This window comes from Pteropus alecto, unplaced genomic scaffold (assembly GCF_000325575.1).
Source record: "Pteropus alecto unplaced genomic scaffold, ASM32557v1 scaffold65, whole genome shotgun sequence".
Taxonomy (NCBI): domain Eukaryota; kingdom Metazoa; phylum Chordata; class Mammalia; order Chiroptera; family Pteropodidae; genus Pteropus; species Pteropus alecto.
Window position 1 is genome coordinate 739,752 of NW_006439191.1, and position 18,016 is coordinate 757,767.

The 18,016-nt window shown below is 55.9% G+C and overlaps 1 protein-coding gene across 2 annotated transcripts in view; it reads right to left on the bottom strand.

The window, feature by feature from the left end:
- The window catches only part of CAPN2 (calpain 2), a 42,213-nt gene extending 24,203 nt beyond the window's left edge, over nt 1–18,010 (bottom strand). For both annotated transcript variants that reach the window (XM_006916208.3, XM_025049846.1), the window contains exons 1-2: nt 17,735–18,010; nt 13,171–13,240 (exon numbers count right to left, since the gene is read on the bottom strand). In XM_006916208.3, the coding sequence (XP_006916270.1) occupies nt 13,171–13,240; nt 17,735–17,971 (307 nt within the window). In that variant the 5' untranslated portion in view covers nt 17,972–18,010. The remainder of the gene's footprint in view (nt 1–13,170; nt 13,241–17,734) is intronic.
- Between the last annotated feature and the right edge of the window lie 6 nt (nt 18,011–18,016).

Genomic DNA, 18,016 nt, shown 5'->3' on the forward strand with positions numbered 1-18,016 from the left:
CCTGCTACTTGACTGCTGGGAGAACTGGGCAGTGGCCGCTGTTGACCGGGGCCTCCGTCTGTGCCAGCTGCTGTTCTAAGAGCTGCAGTTTCATTATTCGTTTATGCCTCACGACGGCCCGACAGAGATGGTACCATGACCATCTCCATGTTAAAGCAGCGACGACAAGGCTTAGGACGTCACGTGCATTGCCAACAGTTCAACAGCTACAAGTAAAAGTTTAAAAGGCATGGTATTTCTGTCTGCCAGACCTCAGAGACAACCTTTTGGGTCAATTTGGCCTTTATACACAGCAAAGCGGGCTTTTCGAGGTGTTGAGAATTAACAGTTTGCAGAGAAATTGGGCAGTGGGCGTTTTCAGCTCTGGCGTGGTAAGGAACCACGGAGTCCTTGATTGATGGGGCTGGAAATCTCCCTAGAGGGGCTTCGCCCCCCGAGTCCACATGCTACCTGGTATGGACCAGGCGATCAATAAAACAAGTGACCGTCAGGCCTTTTCTAAGCATCCACTGCTCTCCCACAGGTCACACTGTCCCTCCTGGATGCAGTGGTGCTGGCTTTGTGTGCGTGTGTGTGTGGGGGTCACACATCTAGGTACTGCACACCCGTCTCAGATTCGCGCTCCCCACCAGACCTGGATGCCCTTGCCACACCCCAGAGATCAGTGGCCCTGTGTTGCGGCTTCTATCTTCCCCCTTCGTGTCTCAGAAGCATTTCTCCTGATCACCCAGGCGGAAACAGGACCTCATGACCCCCTCCCCTTGGAAGACTCAGTCACATGAACAAATGGTGAGTGTGTAAGGTCACCGACTGCAGCGCTGGCTGTAATAGAAGACTGGAAACGAACGACATATCTACCCATCGAGGACACGTCAAACCACCGTAAACAAGCTACACATCCACCCGTAGAGGACGGATAAAACGACCAGAAACAAGCTAACCATCCCCCCATCCGGGACGGGTAAAACGAGTCACGATGCCCCTCTACAGCGACACTGTGGCCATGGCGTGGAACGAAGAGGCTCTCTCGTGATATGGACTGACCTCCAAGATGTGTTACGTGAGCGAAAACGAGGTACGGAACTGTATGTACGATGTGCCAAAGAGCAAAAGTGAGCAAAATGAAAAGTAAGGGAAAAAGGGAGGGAACGTTGTGCCCCCTTCTGTACCTCACGTCGTCATGACCTGAAGTTAGTTTGGGATGGTTCGTCACGTGGAAGAGGATCCCGCGTCCCTCCGTGTTCTTGGACTGGGGCCGTATTACCGTACGCCCTAGTCTGTTACCCTGATAATGGTCACGTCATCACTCAGAGCGAGAAACAGCTTCCTAGCAACTATTCGCCATGAAAATTATTTTTTGATAGAGGTTTTCTGTAATCGATCTGTGTTCAATAAGGACGATCAAGTGACTTATCCCTGTGTCTCAGCCCCGCAAAGTGTGTTCTGTAGAAAGAAAGCAGCTCTTCAAGAGGTTCGCGGATTTTCCTGGAGAAATGGGTTCTCTGGTCGAGTAAGTCTGGGAAATGCTAACCAGGTCCAGTGTGGCGACTTCTCAGAGCTTTTTAATAATGACACATGGCGACTTGCCCAGGGTGAGGGGAGCGGGGCATAATATGCATAGTTACCAAATTTACACGAGGGTGGGCTACTTCCTGTTATGACATCTCACAGAGCCAGCGCCCTTTGGACCCCTGCGAGCCTGTTGGAAAGGCCGGCTTAAGTAAGTAGCGAGGGGTCATCTGCGGCTGGTTCGACACTAAACGTGAGGCCTTTTGACAGCACGATGCCTTTTTTAATTTTGTCCGGGTTTTGACACCCTCTCTGGGTCATCTTGAGAGCTGGTTGTTTTTCTTTGGTTGGGACTTAAATTCTCTGAGGAATGAGGTGAGGCACAGGTAAATACTAACGCATTCTGCCTAAGTCGCTTAAAACCCTGACTCACCACCTCTTGTCTGCCTTTCTCATCCTGAGAGCCTGGTGCCTGCCTCGGGCTGTCCAGCGCCCTAGACACGAGCAGGGACAAGTGTCAGAGCTGGGTCACTACAGGTCCTTGAACACCCTTTGGACAGACTCTGTTCCCCCCTCAAGGGTGAAGCGGCCTATGACATCTCCTTCAGTAGGTGGCAGCTGGCCAGGTTATCACTAAAGGCAGCAGACAGTCCCCCCTCCCTGCCCCCCTGCAGAGGTTCCTGAGGGGTCCCCTGAGGCCTGACCCTAGGCTAGACATTCTGGCCATTCCCAAATCCCAGCAATGCCCACACTCAGCTAAGCCTCTGCCACTTCTTCCTGTCCTGGGAGACACTCAACCAGTATGGGCTTGAGAGGCTGGGGGTAGGGGTGGAGAATGGGAGATTTTCTGCCCTGCTTCCCATCCAGGAAAAGCCCACTGACAGCCTCATGCTTAGTCAGGTGGGCACTGCCGATGGAGGGGGTTCAGTGGGGGCTGCCTGTTCCTCTACAAACTTCCACATCTAGATTCATTCCCAGCAGACAGGTTCCTCACCGCGCACTGGGGCCAGACTCAGAATGCAGTACCGGTGGCTGACGGGCGAGGGAAACTTAGGTTTAAATGCCCGGATGTGAAAAGGGCTGAAAGCAGCTTTGTGGGGAAGCAGGAGACGGAGGGTGCTGGCCGTCCGGAGCTGGGTGGGGGCAGAGAGGAGGCCAGCAAGGTCGGAAGGAAATCACCTAGGTGGTGATTTCATCTGTACTCGGGGACTTCTCCTGTAAACGGTGTCTCAGCGGAGGCCACCCTCAACGAACTGCCCTGGCTGGTTCCACATCCTGCTCCCGCTTCATTCTGTGGCCTTCCCCGCACACCCTTGGCCTCTGGGCCCCAGGAGGCACTGGCCCCTAGCCCCCCACACCTCAGCCAGATTCGGAGCTCTTGGCTGCCCTCTGTCCCCTCTGGCTGTATCCTCCAGCCCGGCCCCTGGGGACCACCCGTCCAGCACACCCTCCTCCCTGGGGCCCCGTGCTCAGCATTCTGCGTTGTCCCAGGAGCCCTGTCTGCGGGCACCAAGCTGGGAGGAGGCCAGCACGTCGCAGGCAGGGTCTCTGCCCACCGGGAGTGCCAGCCTGGTGGACTGAGGGTCCTCAAGACTTTGCCGGACGTTCCCCATCCCCTGGGCGCCTGGCAGCCATGCTGGGCCTTTGGGTCACCCCCAAACCAGAAGGGAGGAGAGTGGAAAGACTCCTGCATAGATCTAGGAAGCCCCGCCAGAGGTGGGTGGGGACGAGCCCTGGATTCATGGTCAGAAGATCTGGATTCGAATCCTGCTCCCACCACAATGACTGTGTGAACTGGGGTACACGCCGTGACTGCTCCGACCCACGTTCGCTCAGCTGCGGAAGGGGGATGCCGCCCAGGAGGTTGTTAGACCAGAGGAGAAAGGGATACTAAGGGTCTGTGGGTGGGTTTCAGAGATCTGGACCTCTGAATATTTTATGCTAATTTTGCATGTATGTAAATATGCGCATTTTTCGCAGAGTCAGTCAGGTTTCTCTCCCGCTCCCACCTCAAAAGTTAAGAAACGCTGGAGCCAGAGTCCCAAGTTCAAATCCTGGCTCTGACCCGGGCAAACTACTCTCGCGTGCCTCAGTTTCCTCATAAATAAAATGGGTTTAATAACAGCAAAATGCATGACAGAGTTGAGAATTAAGTGGGAGAAAATGCATAAAACATTTAGAACAGTGTTAAGTGCTGGCTGTTTCTATTTTCTGATTTTATAGGGGAGAAAACTGAGACCCGGGAGAGGTGGTCTCTCCTGAGGACAAGTTACGTGCCACATTGGCCACCTTCGTCTGTCTTGTCCCAGCAAGGGTGACAGTGACAGCTCGTGACGGCGAGGCGGGGCGGTGTGTAGACCAAGGTGAGAATGGGGACGGAGGGGTGCCCCAGAGCGGGGAGGAGGGCTGGGACCCGCTGGGTGCATCCGGGGCCTGTCTTATCATCCCGGGCCTCAGCAAACTCCGGGAAAGTAAAGGAGCGGGTGTCAGGTAATGAGCAGATAAAGGCAGAGTCTGAGGACTGATGCAGCGGTTGGAGATGCAAATAAGTGCACTCAAACTCAGGAGTGACCTCTGCCGTGGGGGTCCCCCCTCCCACCCCCAGGCCCGAGGGAACCCCAATCACCACTAGACCACTGATGCCGCTCGGGAGCCCCCTTTGGGACTGTCGACATTCCGCCTTTGCGCCCCGCGGTGCCTGCGAGCCCCACTCCCAGGATGAGGCTGGCTTTGAGGTCCCTTCTCGGCTTTGTCTCCGCACGCATCAGGCAAGAGGGTCCTTTAGGAGCCAGGCCACCTCCAGCTTTGCAGCTGGATAATCACTCTCTCTCCCAGCATGCCTCGGCTATGGGTTTCCGCACTGAATTTTTACAGAAGAACATTCACGCATTAATGTATTCATCTGTTCGACAACTACTTAGTGACATTCTCTCTGGCTCGCCCTCAGGTGCCTGCTGAGATCACTTAAGCCACTTTGTTTGTGGGCCCCAGGGACTCCCTTCCAAGTCCAACACCTCCCTCTACCCCCCTCACGCCCACCGGTCTAATTTGCTGGGGAAAACGAGGTTCTAGTTGCATTTTGGGGTCACTAAGCACAGCTGCCTCACCCTTCCGGACTCAGGCAACCTGAGCCTACCTCGACGGAAAGTTTCCCAGTCTCTAGCTGGCCTCCGCCACCTCCTGGCTCCAGCACGTGCACACCGGGCACACACAGCCTCCCCTTCACAGGCAGATTCCCGGGGGCCCACCCAGACCCGCTCTGAGGACACAGAACTCCCCAGCAGACCGGCTGAATGGCTCCTTTAAGCTCCAGAGCCCTCTTTTGAAAGAATAAATTCATACAGAGCCATGCCAGGAACTCTCCAGAGCTGCCTCTGAGTCTGTGTCCTGCAGGCCGGCTCTGCGCACGGGCCGCGGTCACCTGGGCCCCACGGCGGGAAGTGGGACTTGGCTGGTCACTGCTATTGGTGGCGACTGGGAGTTTTTCCAAGAAGGGAGCGTAATGTCTGTGTCTGCCGCCCTCCTCCCCGTCCCGCATTGCTGTCTTTCCTCCGCAAACAGGAAGGAGAAGCAGAGAGCCCGCGGTAGACTGGCCCCCTGCCCCACCTGTCCTGACAGCACCTTGTCACCCTCGAGCGAGCGCAGCTGACTATTGTCAGTCCCAGTTCTGTGAGGGCGGGGGCCGTGTCACAGCGGGGCGCATGCTCCATGAGGTAAGACACACGCAGGTGCACACCTACACACACCTGCGCACACACACGCTCGCGAGCACACACTTCGGAACCACGGGCCGAGGAAGTTTATCTTGGAGAAACGGCAGATGGAACATGGAGCCCAAGGTCAGCCCGCAACTTCGCGGGAGCCCTCTGGCCTCAGCACCCCGCACTGTCGCTTCCCTCTGCTCCCGTGGCCTGACTCGCCCGCTCGGCACCTGCCCTTCGCTGACCGGCGTCCATGCGTCTCCTCTTCCACCCGTCTCACCTCAGGCTCCTTGCTCGTCCCTGTGTGCCAAGCCTGTGCGGGGTCTAGAGGAGAATGGCCTGCAGAGCCAACCCGGGGGCTGACATGGACACAGATGATCCCAGAAGGTGGTGGTGAGCGCTAGGCTGCAAGTCCCAATAGGACAGATGGGCTATGCCAGAAGTAGGGTGGGGAGCACGCTCTGGGAGAGGGAAGATCAAGTACAGAGACCTCAAAGGTGCAGGACAGGAGAGGCAGGATGTGGGTGCATGGAGAGGGCCGAGGCCGGAGAGATGTTAGTTTAGGACTCCTAGCTGGCCCCCGGGGGAATTTAAGCCAGGATTACCACAACGAAATACTCGCATCTTGCAGAATGAGCCACTTCCTGCTGGGCAAGTACGTCCTCTGCTGCCTGCTTCCTCTGCCCAGGATGCCTCTCCACCCCACTTAGTCATCCTGGGGGCTCAGGCTCAGCCTTTAGGGAGCCCCTCTTAAAGCCTTGCTGTCCCCTCCAGCAGTGTCCCCAGCCGACCCCTATCATAGCATGGTCGATACTTATAATTAATGTGTCCATATAATGTTTGTTTCTACCACGGGGCTGTCACCTCCCTGAAGCCAGGGCCACTGGCGGCAGTGTCCAGACTGGACTGGAGACAGGCAGCACCCAGAGCAGGAGTCGGCGGAGAAGTAAGACCTGCCCCGGAGTACTGGGGATGGGAGGAGGAGGCGGTTTGGCCAGGTACCAAAGAGCCAGAGCGGAGAGGACTGGATGGGTGTGGGGAGGGCAGGCAGAGGCGAGAGTCCTGTGTAGAGAAAGTTCTGTTTTCATTTTGGTTTTTTTTCTCTGCCTGAAGTCCCAGCCCCCTGCTCTCCCTATCCCAGGCACCCAGTGAGCTGGCTGAGGGACCCAGAGGCAGCCAGCTGGCCATGCAGCTGGGTCTCAGGGATGCTGAGGGGGTGCGTCCTGAGGCCAGCACAGATGGCCCAGCTAGCTGGGCGCCCCTCTGCCCTGCATGTCTGGAGGGGAACTCCACCCCCAGCCACCACTGGCTAGTGTTGGAGCAGCCTCGGGTCACCACTGGTGAGGAGCAAGAGGTCCTTATTCAAAGGGAACCGTGAATCATGCGGGACCGAGCCCTCTTCTAAAACGGGGCACAACGTTTGCGGTTTCACATGTTCTTCTAGAACTTTGCCGCTCCCCATCAGGACGTGGGGTCTGTGTCGCCCCTCCCTCCAGCTCAGACGTCCTCAGGCAGGCCTCCTCCTGTCTCAGTGAATAGGGCATGGCAGAGTGATGCTCCGCGGCTTCCCCGGCTCTCTCGTGGGACGTGCATCCCTCTGTAATTGGTCCAGCTACCTCAAAGCCTCCACGGAAGAGGCAGAGACACCCCGGAGCCTCAGCTGATGCAGCCTGGAGCCGGGGCACCAGCCACGTGGGCGCGAGGCCTTCAGGTGAGCCCCGCGCTGGCCCCGTCCGACTGTGCGAGTCACCCCACTGAGCTCGGTCACCCCTCGGAACCGCGAGCGGGAATGAGAGCACGGTCTCTGTTGTTGTAAGCCACTGGTTTTGGGGATGGCTTGTCACACAGGAGGCCCGTCCTGAGACAAGGCCCGTCCTGCGATCTGGCCAGGGATCGAGGCCGCACCTCTCCCTCACGGAGTCTCCCCTATGGGGCGGTGGTGCCGGTGTCCGGACGCCGTGGGAGACGCCCGGATGCCCAGTCGCTCTGCAGACCCCAGGGCCCCCCGGGGCCTCGGGTGCGGTCCACATGCCTGGTCTGGGGACCGAGGAGACAGGCGGCTCTGCCGGGGCGCGTCCTTCGAGAGGGTGAGAGGGCGGCCCGGAGGGTGGCGGGGGAGGGTCGAGATCTTAGCCCCAGAGGTCAAGGGACTTTGCCCCTGACTGCGGCTGGCCCAGCGGACAGGGCGTGAGTACAGCTGTCTCCAGCAGCGCACCTGTCGGGTGCCGCTGCCGCTGCCCGGGCGGGGTCCCTGTCACTGCTGGTCCCCTCCCCGGGTCCTGACGCGGGGCTGGGCCCCGTGGCCACCCTCCGCCCTCCCCACGGACTTCATGTCTTCCCACCCTCTTATCACGCCCACGCCCCCGCACCCCGTCCTATCAGTGGTTTTCCAAAGGGGAGTGTTTTTGCCACCCCCACCCCCACTCCGGGATTTGGGGCGATGCCTGAGACGCTTGCGCTGGTCGTGCCTAGGACGGGGCGGTGCCAGCGCCGCCAGCGGGCCGAGGCCGGGACCGAGCGCGCGGGAACGACCCGGCCCCAAGGAGCCGCGGTGCCAGGCCAGAAACCCTGCTGCCTCAAATCCGGCTTGTCCCCTGCCCCAGTCCTTCGGGGTTCTGTTCCTTTGCTTGCTGTGGTGACAGCTAGATCAATGATAACCGGAACAAGATATCGAGACCGCTTCTGGCTGAATTCGACCCTTCCTGAGACGCTGGTATTTGACAGGCCCCAGCAGACACGCCGTCACGGCGACAGGGACCACATCCCTCCCATGGCCCCCGCAGCCCCGCAGGGAGGCTGCTCGAGTCTTATCTGTGGAAGGGAGGGGACGGAAGCCCTGAGGAGCCAGTTTCGGGCCGCCCCTAGGAGCTGGTGGGGAGGGCCCTCTCCGGAGGAAGCCTGCACCCCGCCCGGAGCCCGGGCATGTGAGGCGGCGGCTGATGAGTCACACGGGGCATCCCCTCCATGACTGTTTCACGGCCTGGCAGCAGCCCAGGAAAGGGCGCCCCCAAACCAGAACTCCCCACCCACGCGATCGGGTGTCCTTTATATGGGTGGCCGCGGAGGGAGGGGAAGCGCTCCCCCAGGTCCCACCCTTGTTAGGAGTCCAGGCTCCTTCCGCGAGCTGCAGACTCAGCTTTGAGCAAGAGCCAGTGATCCAGTCCATGGGTCCCCCTTCCCTTCTCCGCTGTCCCTCTGCTGCTCCTGCTGGAGGAGGGCCCTAGGGGGGGAGGGGAAGGAGGGGGTGAGGATGCCGAGGACTGAGGTCCACAGTCTCACTCGCTTGACCACTATTGGACTCTCAGAAGGGCGTCCTGCCAGGAGGCTGGGCCCCTGCCCCGTCCTCGGCTGTGCCCTGGACAGAAGGAAGACACACTTGCTGCAGTTTTCACGGTCGTGCCCGTTCCCTGCAGCCATGGCCCAGGGTCACTCCGGGGCTAGGGCGTCCTGCCAGGAGGCTGGGCCCCTGCCCTGTCCTCGGCTGTGCCCTGGACAGAAGGCAGACACACTTGCTGCAGTTTTCACGGTCGTGCCCCTGTTCCCTGCAGCCATGGCCCAGGGTCACTCCGGGGCATCCGAGTTTTTATCTGCTGAGACTCCAGGAGACACGGTGCCTTCCTGCCAGGCAGTCAAATCCACACCCTTCCTTCCCTGATCCCCTGGAAAAGTGTCACTGTGGCTGGGAAAATGCAGGGAAAAAAAACGTACAAAAAACACATCGGCCTGACATAGCGAAATTGGGGAATGATCTGAGCAAGGTTCCTCGGCGCCTGGAGCTCACCAACAGGTGCTGAAGCCCAGGGTGGGCGGACGCGGGGGGAGGGGGCTGCCGGCGGAAGGCGGCACACTTTGAAGTCCCAGACTGTCAGAAGTAATGGGGCCTTGGGAAAGTCTCAGCTCAGACACAGGGGACTGAGGCCATCGGGTGTGGCCTGGTTCCTGGCTCAGGAAGCACCCGGACAAGCAAAAAGTCCCACTGTGGTCCATAGGCCCATGGGGGGCAGGCAGGACCCTGTTACACCCCCCCTTCCCCCACCTCCCCCCCCGCAACACACACACCCAATGGGCACCCTGTGGCTTCAGAGCGAAGGGGAGGGGTGGTCAGGGACAGCCAAGGAGACGCTTGCCCTTGAGGCCTGATGAGGCTGGGCCCCCAGCTGTGTGAGGGCCCAGGCAGGGCAGGGACCTCTGGGTAGAACATCAGGGTTAGCGATTCACCCCTGTCCTATTTATGAGAATGTCTTAGATGCAGCAGGAAAGGAGCTGGGAGCAGGCAGCAGCCACGGGTGGGGGGGAGAAAGCTGCAAAGGAGCATTTATAACCAGAAAAGACACTGAGAGGAAGTGATGACTCATGGACGAGCTTGGCTGCAGGAGGCGGGGAGGGGCCGCCGCTGGGCTGGGGCTGGGGCCGGGGCCGGGGCTGGTGGCCAGGCCATTGCCTCTAAGAGACAAGAATTTACTTTCTCCGTCAAACGGGCCAGCTCTTACTTTCTAGTCGTTTTCTTTTAACTACTATTTTTAAAAATGGCACCTGCAAACTCCAACAGAGAGACATCCTCCAAAATCCCTGAGCGGTACTGTTTGAAACGGTCCAGGTCATCGAAAACAAGGAGACCCTGAGCCACTGCCAGCTGAGAGGCGCCCGAGGAGACAGGATGAGTAAACGCCATGTGGTATTTGGATGAGATCTTGGAATTAAAAAAGGCCATTAGGTAAAACTGAAGGAAACCTAAATAAAGTACGCACTTTAATTAATGTCAGTGTATCAATATCGCTTATCAATGGTAACACGTACCACGTAAGAAGCTACAGATAGCGGAAACTGAGTGTGGGGTGTATGGAATTCTCTGCACTGTCTCAATTTTTCTGTAAATCTGTTCTACAAAGAAAAGTTTACTAAAATTTTTAAAAGATACCTATTATAAGATGGTTTTTAAAAACTATAATTTAAAAATCATTTATAAAATTACTTTAAACATTTAAAAATTCAACTTTTTAAATTGAAGAGCGTGCATCTGCTCCCTTCACGCTTCCCACATATTTCTCTTTCCTCCGAGGGTTACAATCTGTGTGTGACCCAAATACCGGACCACGTTTGCCACCTCTGAGTTTACAGCGAAATGAGCTCTGCTGTTTCAGCAGCTTTGCTGGTGTCGGTGGCTGCTGGAGCCTCCCCAGGCAGCCAGGGGCCCGCAGGCCATCAGGCCAAAGCTGTGGGTGCCTCTCGGGAGCGGGAGCGGGGCGGGGGAGAAAGCTCAGTGGGGGCCAGTGAAAACCAAAGGTAGGAGGAGCTCAGCTTTTGCATTTCCTGGGCCCCCAGGGGCCACCACCTGTAAGAACAGGTTGTCACTAGCAATTACAGAGCCATGTTTAGTGGCTGGGCCAGCCTGGGTCTCCAGCCCTTCCTCCGATGGGCGGAGTTTTCTTCGCTGACTCTGCAAACGTGGTTTGAATTATTTGGTGAGGCTTCTAGCCGCCTGAGAGAGAGGGTGGGAGTTGGTGCATGAACTGCCACCGGGCCTTGCCGTAAAGGCCCCCACGGGTTTGGGAATGCACAAGTCCAAGGACAGCATGGCCCAGGCTCGGTGGTGAACTCAGTGAGTCTCAGGGCAGGAAAAGTAGGTAAGAAAGTTAGTTTTGCTTTGAGAATTTACTTGAGCGTTGGGATGGTTACATGAGCTAATGCGATGAAAAATGCTATGAGTTGTGCACTGCCGTACAGGTGGCCGGTGCTGCTATTCCGCACGTGAGGGTAAGATGCTCTCATGATGCTCTGACCCTCCAGCACGAGGCCGGCGCTCAGAGTCAGGCACGAGTTGCGGCTTCAGAAGAGCTCGATGCCGCATTTTAGGGGCTCTCTGAGGTCACCTGTCGACCCTCCTTCCCTCTCATTTTTAGAAGAGACTGAGGGTCTCAGTGATGACTTGCCCGCGGCCCCGCAGCTAAGAGCAGAGCCTCTCCTCGAATCTCTGGCTGTGTGATCGGGTGTCGTTGACCTGGCGACAGTCACCACCCCATCACTAACAACCCTGTGCCCAGAAGCCAGAATCAGGGTGAGAGTTCAGTTGACCACATTTCACAGATTGTAATCCAACCAGATCTTCTACAATAAAAGGCTAATATGGTGTAAAACAAAACAAAACAAAAAACAACAACTCAGAAATGGCAGACCAGTTACTGAGAAGCTTTAAAAAGACCTACGCTTAATCTGGTTTCTCTTTGATTTGGTGCCTATCGCGAGGAGTTTCACCCCAGGAATGTAAGCTCTGCCTGCCTCCTCTCCAAATGGCCTGGTAGTGTTTAAACAAAACTTAAATCCTCTGTTTGTTTCTTGCAGTTTGGCCCTAAAGATGTCTTTCAACTCTGAAGTAGACGTTTAGTCCAGGTGTGGAATCTAGCCTGGGTGTGACACTTGCTGGTTTGTCTGCAGATTCTCTAAAGCCCCCAGCGTATGTCAGAGTTCCCCTGAGAGTCATTTCCCGTGGGGCTTGCAAGGTTTACATCCCTCGGGAGTCGAAAATTCTAGCTCAGGGGGTTAAACTCACAGCCTGGAATCCGACTGGCATTTGTGTCCCAGGTCCCTTCTTCAGCTGCGGGAGCCCCTTAGGTCACTCCGAGGGCCTCCGTGTCCTCGCCTATAAAATGGTAATATAGTTGACCCTTGAACAACGCATGGCGTTTAGGGGCACTGACCCCTACACACCTAAAAGCGTGGCTACTAATAGCCCACTGTTGCCAGGAAGCCTTACTGATAATATAAACAGCTGGTTAACACATATTTTGTATGTTATGTGCATTATATATATAGTATCCTCATAATAAAGTAAGCTAAAGAAAAGAAAATGTTACTAAGAAAATCGTAAGGGAGAGAAAATGAATTTACAGTACTGTGCCCATGTATTGAAAAAAAAAAATCCGCATATAAGTCGATCTATGCTGTTCACACCCAGCTTGTTCGAGAGTCACCTGTAATCATGGTACCTTGGAGATTTTGCTGTCATAGCTTAGCGTCGGGCACATTCTAGACACTCATTGGATATTAGCTGTTGTTATTCTGAGTATCAGAATCCCTGCTGGGCTGCCCAGGACAGGACGTATGATGCAAGGTCATCCATTTTGCTCCTGATGGACCAGTTTGGGGAGCGAGTTGAAGCTAATGACAGGAAACAAGGTGTTTTATTTGAGCAAATAGTCTGCTCCAGTGATCGTAGGCTGTATTTATCATGAGTAAAACTATCGAAAGTGGATTATATGAGAATTTTAAATAACGGTACCGAAGCTGGAGGCTCCGCAAGCTCCAATCTCAGCAGGCGCTATGTCCGGCAAGAAACCAGAGTTCGGTGTCACTGAGCAAAGTGTCAGAGCCTCTCAACCCAGCCACTCCAGTGACTCTTACCTAAATGAACACTGCAGCTGCCTTTGTGACAATAAGCCCTGCATCCTCTGTTGTGATGCCATGGTGATCTGTCTTGCAAATACTGAGAACACCCCGGTACTACAACTTCCTCTCCACGGAGAGCATTCATGAGGGTTTCCTTTTCCTTCACACTGAGTCACCAGCCCCTTTCCTGAACCCCAGAGAAACAGATGTCTCAGTGCTGTCATTGGCCTGGGTGCCCTCCCGCCTGGCCCTCAGCCCAAAGCTGGACTGTTTCATGGGCCCAGAGGTGCAGAGACCATGGGGGGTGGGCAGAAACCCCTCCATCCTCCAGAGGGAGCATCTTTGTAACCTCAACAACTAGCCCAGTGCATGGGACACTGGAGGCTTCGGTGCACATTTGTGCAATTGTGTGCCTCAGCGTAGCGGTCTCATGGGACAAGAAATTCCAGGAAGCTTCTGGAAATGGAAATCGCCAAGCTGCTTGGGAAGGGAGAGAAGCCACGGATTGCCCCTCACCCCCTTCGCCCACAGCCTTGCAGACAAGCCTCTGCGGCCTGCTCCGGACACCGTCACTTACCCAGGGCTCCTTGGCAGATGTCCGTGCGGGTGGCTCCTCCAACAATAAACTGGGGATCATCGCAGATCTCCTGCGGACGAGACCCACAAAGCGCCGTCAAGCCCCCAGGCGTGCACTTTTGCAGTTAGGATGCCCCAGTTCCCAGTGTGTGCACAGGACCCTTCTCCCTTCCCCTCTCCTCTAGGGAAAGCTTTGCAGTTAGACGGCCATGGGGTTCTTCTCGGGGTCCCGACGGATGCGGGGGACACTCCTGGGTGAGAAGGAGAGTCTTCGCCCAACGCTCCAGACTGCCTAGAGCCTGCATCATCACGCCTCTCCTTCGGGCAACAGCGGTATGGAGTCCAGCCTCCTCAGGCTGCCTGGCATCGAGCTTGTCTACACGCTGAGGCTGCCCTGCCCGCCACGCTGGCCCTCTTCTCTGTTTCTGCACGTTGGCTGTTTAGCCTGCATGGAATTCTTCCCTTTCCCACCCTGTTCTCTCCTTTTCCACATCTTACCATACTTCAAGACTCATCGCCCCCTCCTCCATGAAGCCCTCCTGCACAGCCCAGGCCTCACTCATCCCTTTGATCCTGAGTCCCGGAGTATTTGTACGCTGCAACTTAGCATTTCCCTGTGCACGCTCTAGTGGTGCAGATGGGCATCGCTCGGTCCCCCTGACACGCATACACTTCGTGAGGGCTGGGGAACACACCCAGCCTTCTGGGGTCATCCACAGGCCGTGATACTTGGAGCCTCCGTAGATTGTGACCTGACGTATGTCAGTGCTGTGGTGGTGCTTTCTCTCCCGGGGCCCTCTCAGTATACAAGAAGGGTATGGTCCCCAGGTTACAGGTGAGGACACAGGCTCAGTAGACAAAGCAACGTGTCCAAGGTGACACTGGTCTCCAAGGTGACACCGGCCGTAAGGTAGAGAAAGCGCCGGGACGTGAACTTCCTGGTGTAAAGCGCATGCTGTTTCTGCTCATTTGCCGCCTCTGATGGATTGTTAACAAGGTTCTACTGCGTTAAAAACCTCAGGATCTTCCCACAAGTGGCCTGATGGGCGTCGACCTTGAACGACTCTGGCGCCTCCGTGAAGCAGCCCTCCTGGGGTGCGCTTCTGACTCTGCGGAGCCCCACCCAAAGCCACAGAAGAAGTCGAGGCATCAGTCTGGGCTTCTCTGGGCCTGGGCAACCTTGCAGGGGCTCCACCCACACCCTCGGTGTGGCCCTCTCTGTCAAGCAGAAGTGCTTCCTGGGTGAGATGTGGCTCTGGCCCTGTCGCCTGGTTCAGATCAGAGAAGCTCTGGAACCACAGCCTGCAGCAGAGCACATTCCTCTCGTGCCTCTGCATTGTCCCTTCCCTGCTCAGGCCAGTCTCTTTGGGGGATGACAAGGACAAAGAGACCACGAAGCCAGCTTGGCCTGAGGCCTGCCAGCCAAGCACTCATGCAGCTGATGGAAGGGACTAGGCTTGGTGCCGGGAGCCCAGGAACCATATTGACAACCTTCAGTGTGCCAAGCACTTATCCCAGGAGGGTTTTTCCATTATGTTTCAGAAACTTTCCGACATCTTTAGCAGCCTCTCCAAAGAAGGCAAAGTTCAGAGCAGAGATGTTTCAGAAAGCCGAAGCGTGCTCACAGCAGCAGGGTGTGGAATTAAACACGGCTGTAGCGGTCCAAGGAAAGGGGCGGAGCGGCCGGGCTTAGGATCCGGACGACCTGGGTTTGAGTCTTGGCTCAGCCGCTTATTACATGGGTTCTGTGACCCTGCGAGTTTCCTCATCTGTAAAGTGGGGATGGTGATGACAAGTGTACCTACTGCACAGCGTAGTTATGAGGGTTCAACAAGATAATTCTGCAGATGTGCCTTGGTAAACACTCTATAAAAGTTACTTATTATTATTTAATTATTATTATCATTGAAGAAGAAGTCGATGATGATGATCACTGAGCTTGGAGGCAGGAGATGCAGGTCTGAGGCTGAGTTCAGCCAGCAAATATAAGCAAGTCCTAAACTTCTCAGGACAAAATGGGGACTAAGAGCACTTGTCCTTGCTCAGACTTGACTGGGGGCGTCTTTGGATCGTGCTGGCTTTCGGCTCACTGTGCCCCTGCACCAGTGACTTGAGCCATTTCCCCTTCAGCCCCATTCCACCCCTGGAGCCCTCTGTTACCAGTGTCGGAGCGGTCCCTCCAGATCCAAGGCTGGCCCGCTCCCCTGCCCACTCCCTCAGGGACCCCGTTTCACCGTCTCCTCCCTGCCTCTGTCTTTATTCCTTTCCCCTCCCCTGACTCAACATACAACACATTCTCTTCTGAAACAACCAGGTCCCACTCCACCTCCCACGTTGGCTCCCTGTCGTTCCGCGGGCAGCCTTCTGTAACGAGCTGACCGCAGCCTTCGCTTCTGGTTCCTTACTCTGGAGTCTATAGCAATCTGCCTTCTACCCCATTGAAATTCTATCCCACTGCAATCGCTCTGTTTAAGTCACATTGCTAATGTCCTGGTCCAGCGGACGCATCTTCCTTTCCCTGGCCTGCTCCGACCACAGCAGTGTTTGAGAAGACAGGACAGAGGCAGAGGGCACAGGGTGGGCTGTGGGCTCTAACTACCCACAGGCTGAGTGCACTCCTGGCTCTGCCCCCGACACCTGTTTGAGCAAATATTTAAGCTTTCCAAGTCTCAGTTTCTTCATCTGCTGAATGGGAACATAAACGCCACGCCCCTCGGTTGTGTGGCGCACAGCCTCCCCCACACCGACGTGGCTCTCTATCTCTTTCCCGACCTATGAGTCCCACAGGCGTTTCCAGCTGTGGGGTGATCTGTCTGTCCCCCTTCTCCAGCCCCGACTAGTAAAACTACATGCCTCGTAGGAGGCTATGCACATAGTTTATATACAGCTATAGGTATTAACAGTTTAGAGGCAGAAACTATTATGCACTGTGTCCGGCATACAGTAAGTGTTCAATAAATGCTTACTGAATGAATGAAAGGACAAGTAAATGAGTGTGTAGGTTCACTTCGTAAACTGTAAAGTTCTTATACAAATGTAAGGTGAATTCATTTTCTTGTTTATCACTTTCACATCCATAACTTCCCTTGAGGCTCATTACAGTCTTGCATTCATTCATTCATTCATTCATTCATTCCACAAACTGTTACTGCCTTTTTGTTCACAGAGGTATCCCAAGCATTTAAGACGGTGCCTGGCATATAATAGGCACCCGAAAAATATTGTTGAATGAATGAATGAATGAATGAATGCATACTTAAAAGGTGCTAACAGTGTGCTAGGCACTGAGGTTATATTGGCAAATAACGCACATATGGTCCCTGAAGTTCAGGACAAACAAATATATGTAATTATATTTATAAGTTATAAAAATGCTATGAAGGAAATTAGCAGAGTTCAGTGATATAGAATAATAAGATGGGAGGGGGCTGCTAAGAGCGGTCAGGACGGATGACTTCGTGGAGGGGACATCTGACTAGATCCCAAAGAGTGAAAATGAGCCAGATTCAAGAAAAACAAGAAAGAGTATCCCTGGCAGGTGAGAAGGCGGGGAAGAGCCGGTGCCTTCGAGAAGCTGAGAGGTGGCTGGGCCTCGTGAGCCAGCGAAGAGGGGAACATTCAGGCATCACCTTGTCACCTCTTTAGGTGAAGAAACAGAGGCGTAGACGTTGGATGGCTCGGGCAGGGTCACCCGGCAGGTTAGCCAGACATGAACTCTGGTGCTCAAGCTCTGGCCTGTGGCACTTCCTGCCCATGGGCATTTGCTGCCCATGGCTGGCTTTGGGGTAGCAGAGAGGGTGGCCTGGGACGCTGCAGGAGCAGAAGCAGGACGGGAATGCTTATTGCCCTGGCAGGAATGTAGAGGATGGATTTTCCAGGAGCGCAGTTTTAGATTTGGGGTGGGGAGTGTGTGTCAGTGAAGTGTCCCACAGGAGGTGGAGCCACAGCGGTTCCATGGGACCCCATGGACAACTAGATGAGAGATCAAGCTGTCCCAAGGCCTGCCAGGATGAGGAGGACAGTGAACTTGGAGGGGTTCCTGAGGTCCCCAGGAGGATTCTGGGACAGTGGGTTGACAAGGACCAGGTTCTTCACTGCATCTCCCCTGTCCTGTCGCCAGCGTGAATGGTATGGGAAGGTCTTCTCAGCTCCCATATGTTACAATAAATAACACTCTTATTGGCTAAATTTAACCACGACTGCATGAGACAATCCTTAGTCACAAACGACCAGGCTGTGGACTTTCCCTTCCCTGAAGCTGAGAGAACCGGCATTGGAGACTTGGCTTATACTGGCCAGATGTTGCCGCCCACCCTCCTTTCCGAGGACCCCCTCCCTACTTCCCACCACCTCCACGATGGAGTCCAGTAAAAGCTGTCCCCAGGTCCCCTTATGTCCCCCCAGTTACTGTGAAGTCCGTTAGGGGGCTCCCCTGGCGGGCCTGCTCATGGACTTGAGGGCAGTGTCCGGCGACGCGCCGCGAGTGGAGGAGGGGACAGGCGCCCCCCGGGGGTCCCGCTGTCCGCGACCCCCGCCCGGCCCCGCGCCCTGCCCGCGCTGCCTACCGTAGGCCGCTTCCACGCGATGCCCTGCGTCTTGCTGGAGTAGGGTCCCAAGTCCTTGAAGCCCAGGGAGGACGGGAGGGCGGGGAAGGACGGGTCCTGGAAGAGCGCCCCGGCCTCCAGGCACTGGTCCCGCAGCTCCGCGTAGTCCTGGTTCAGGTACTTGACGGCCCTCTCGTGCGAGCCCAGCCCCTCGGCCGCCTCGCGGTCCCTGGCCAGCTTGGCCGCGATGCCCGCCATGGCGCGGGCCCGGCGATCGGGGCAGGGTCCGGGGCTGCGCGGCAG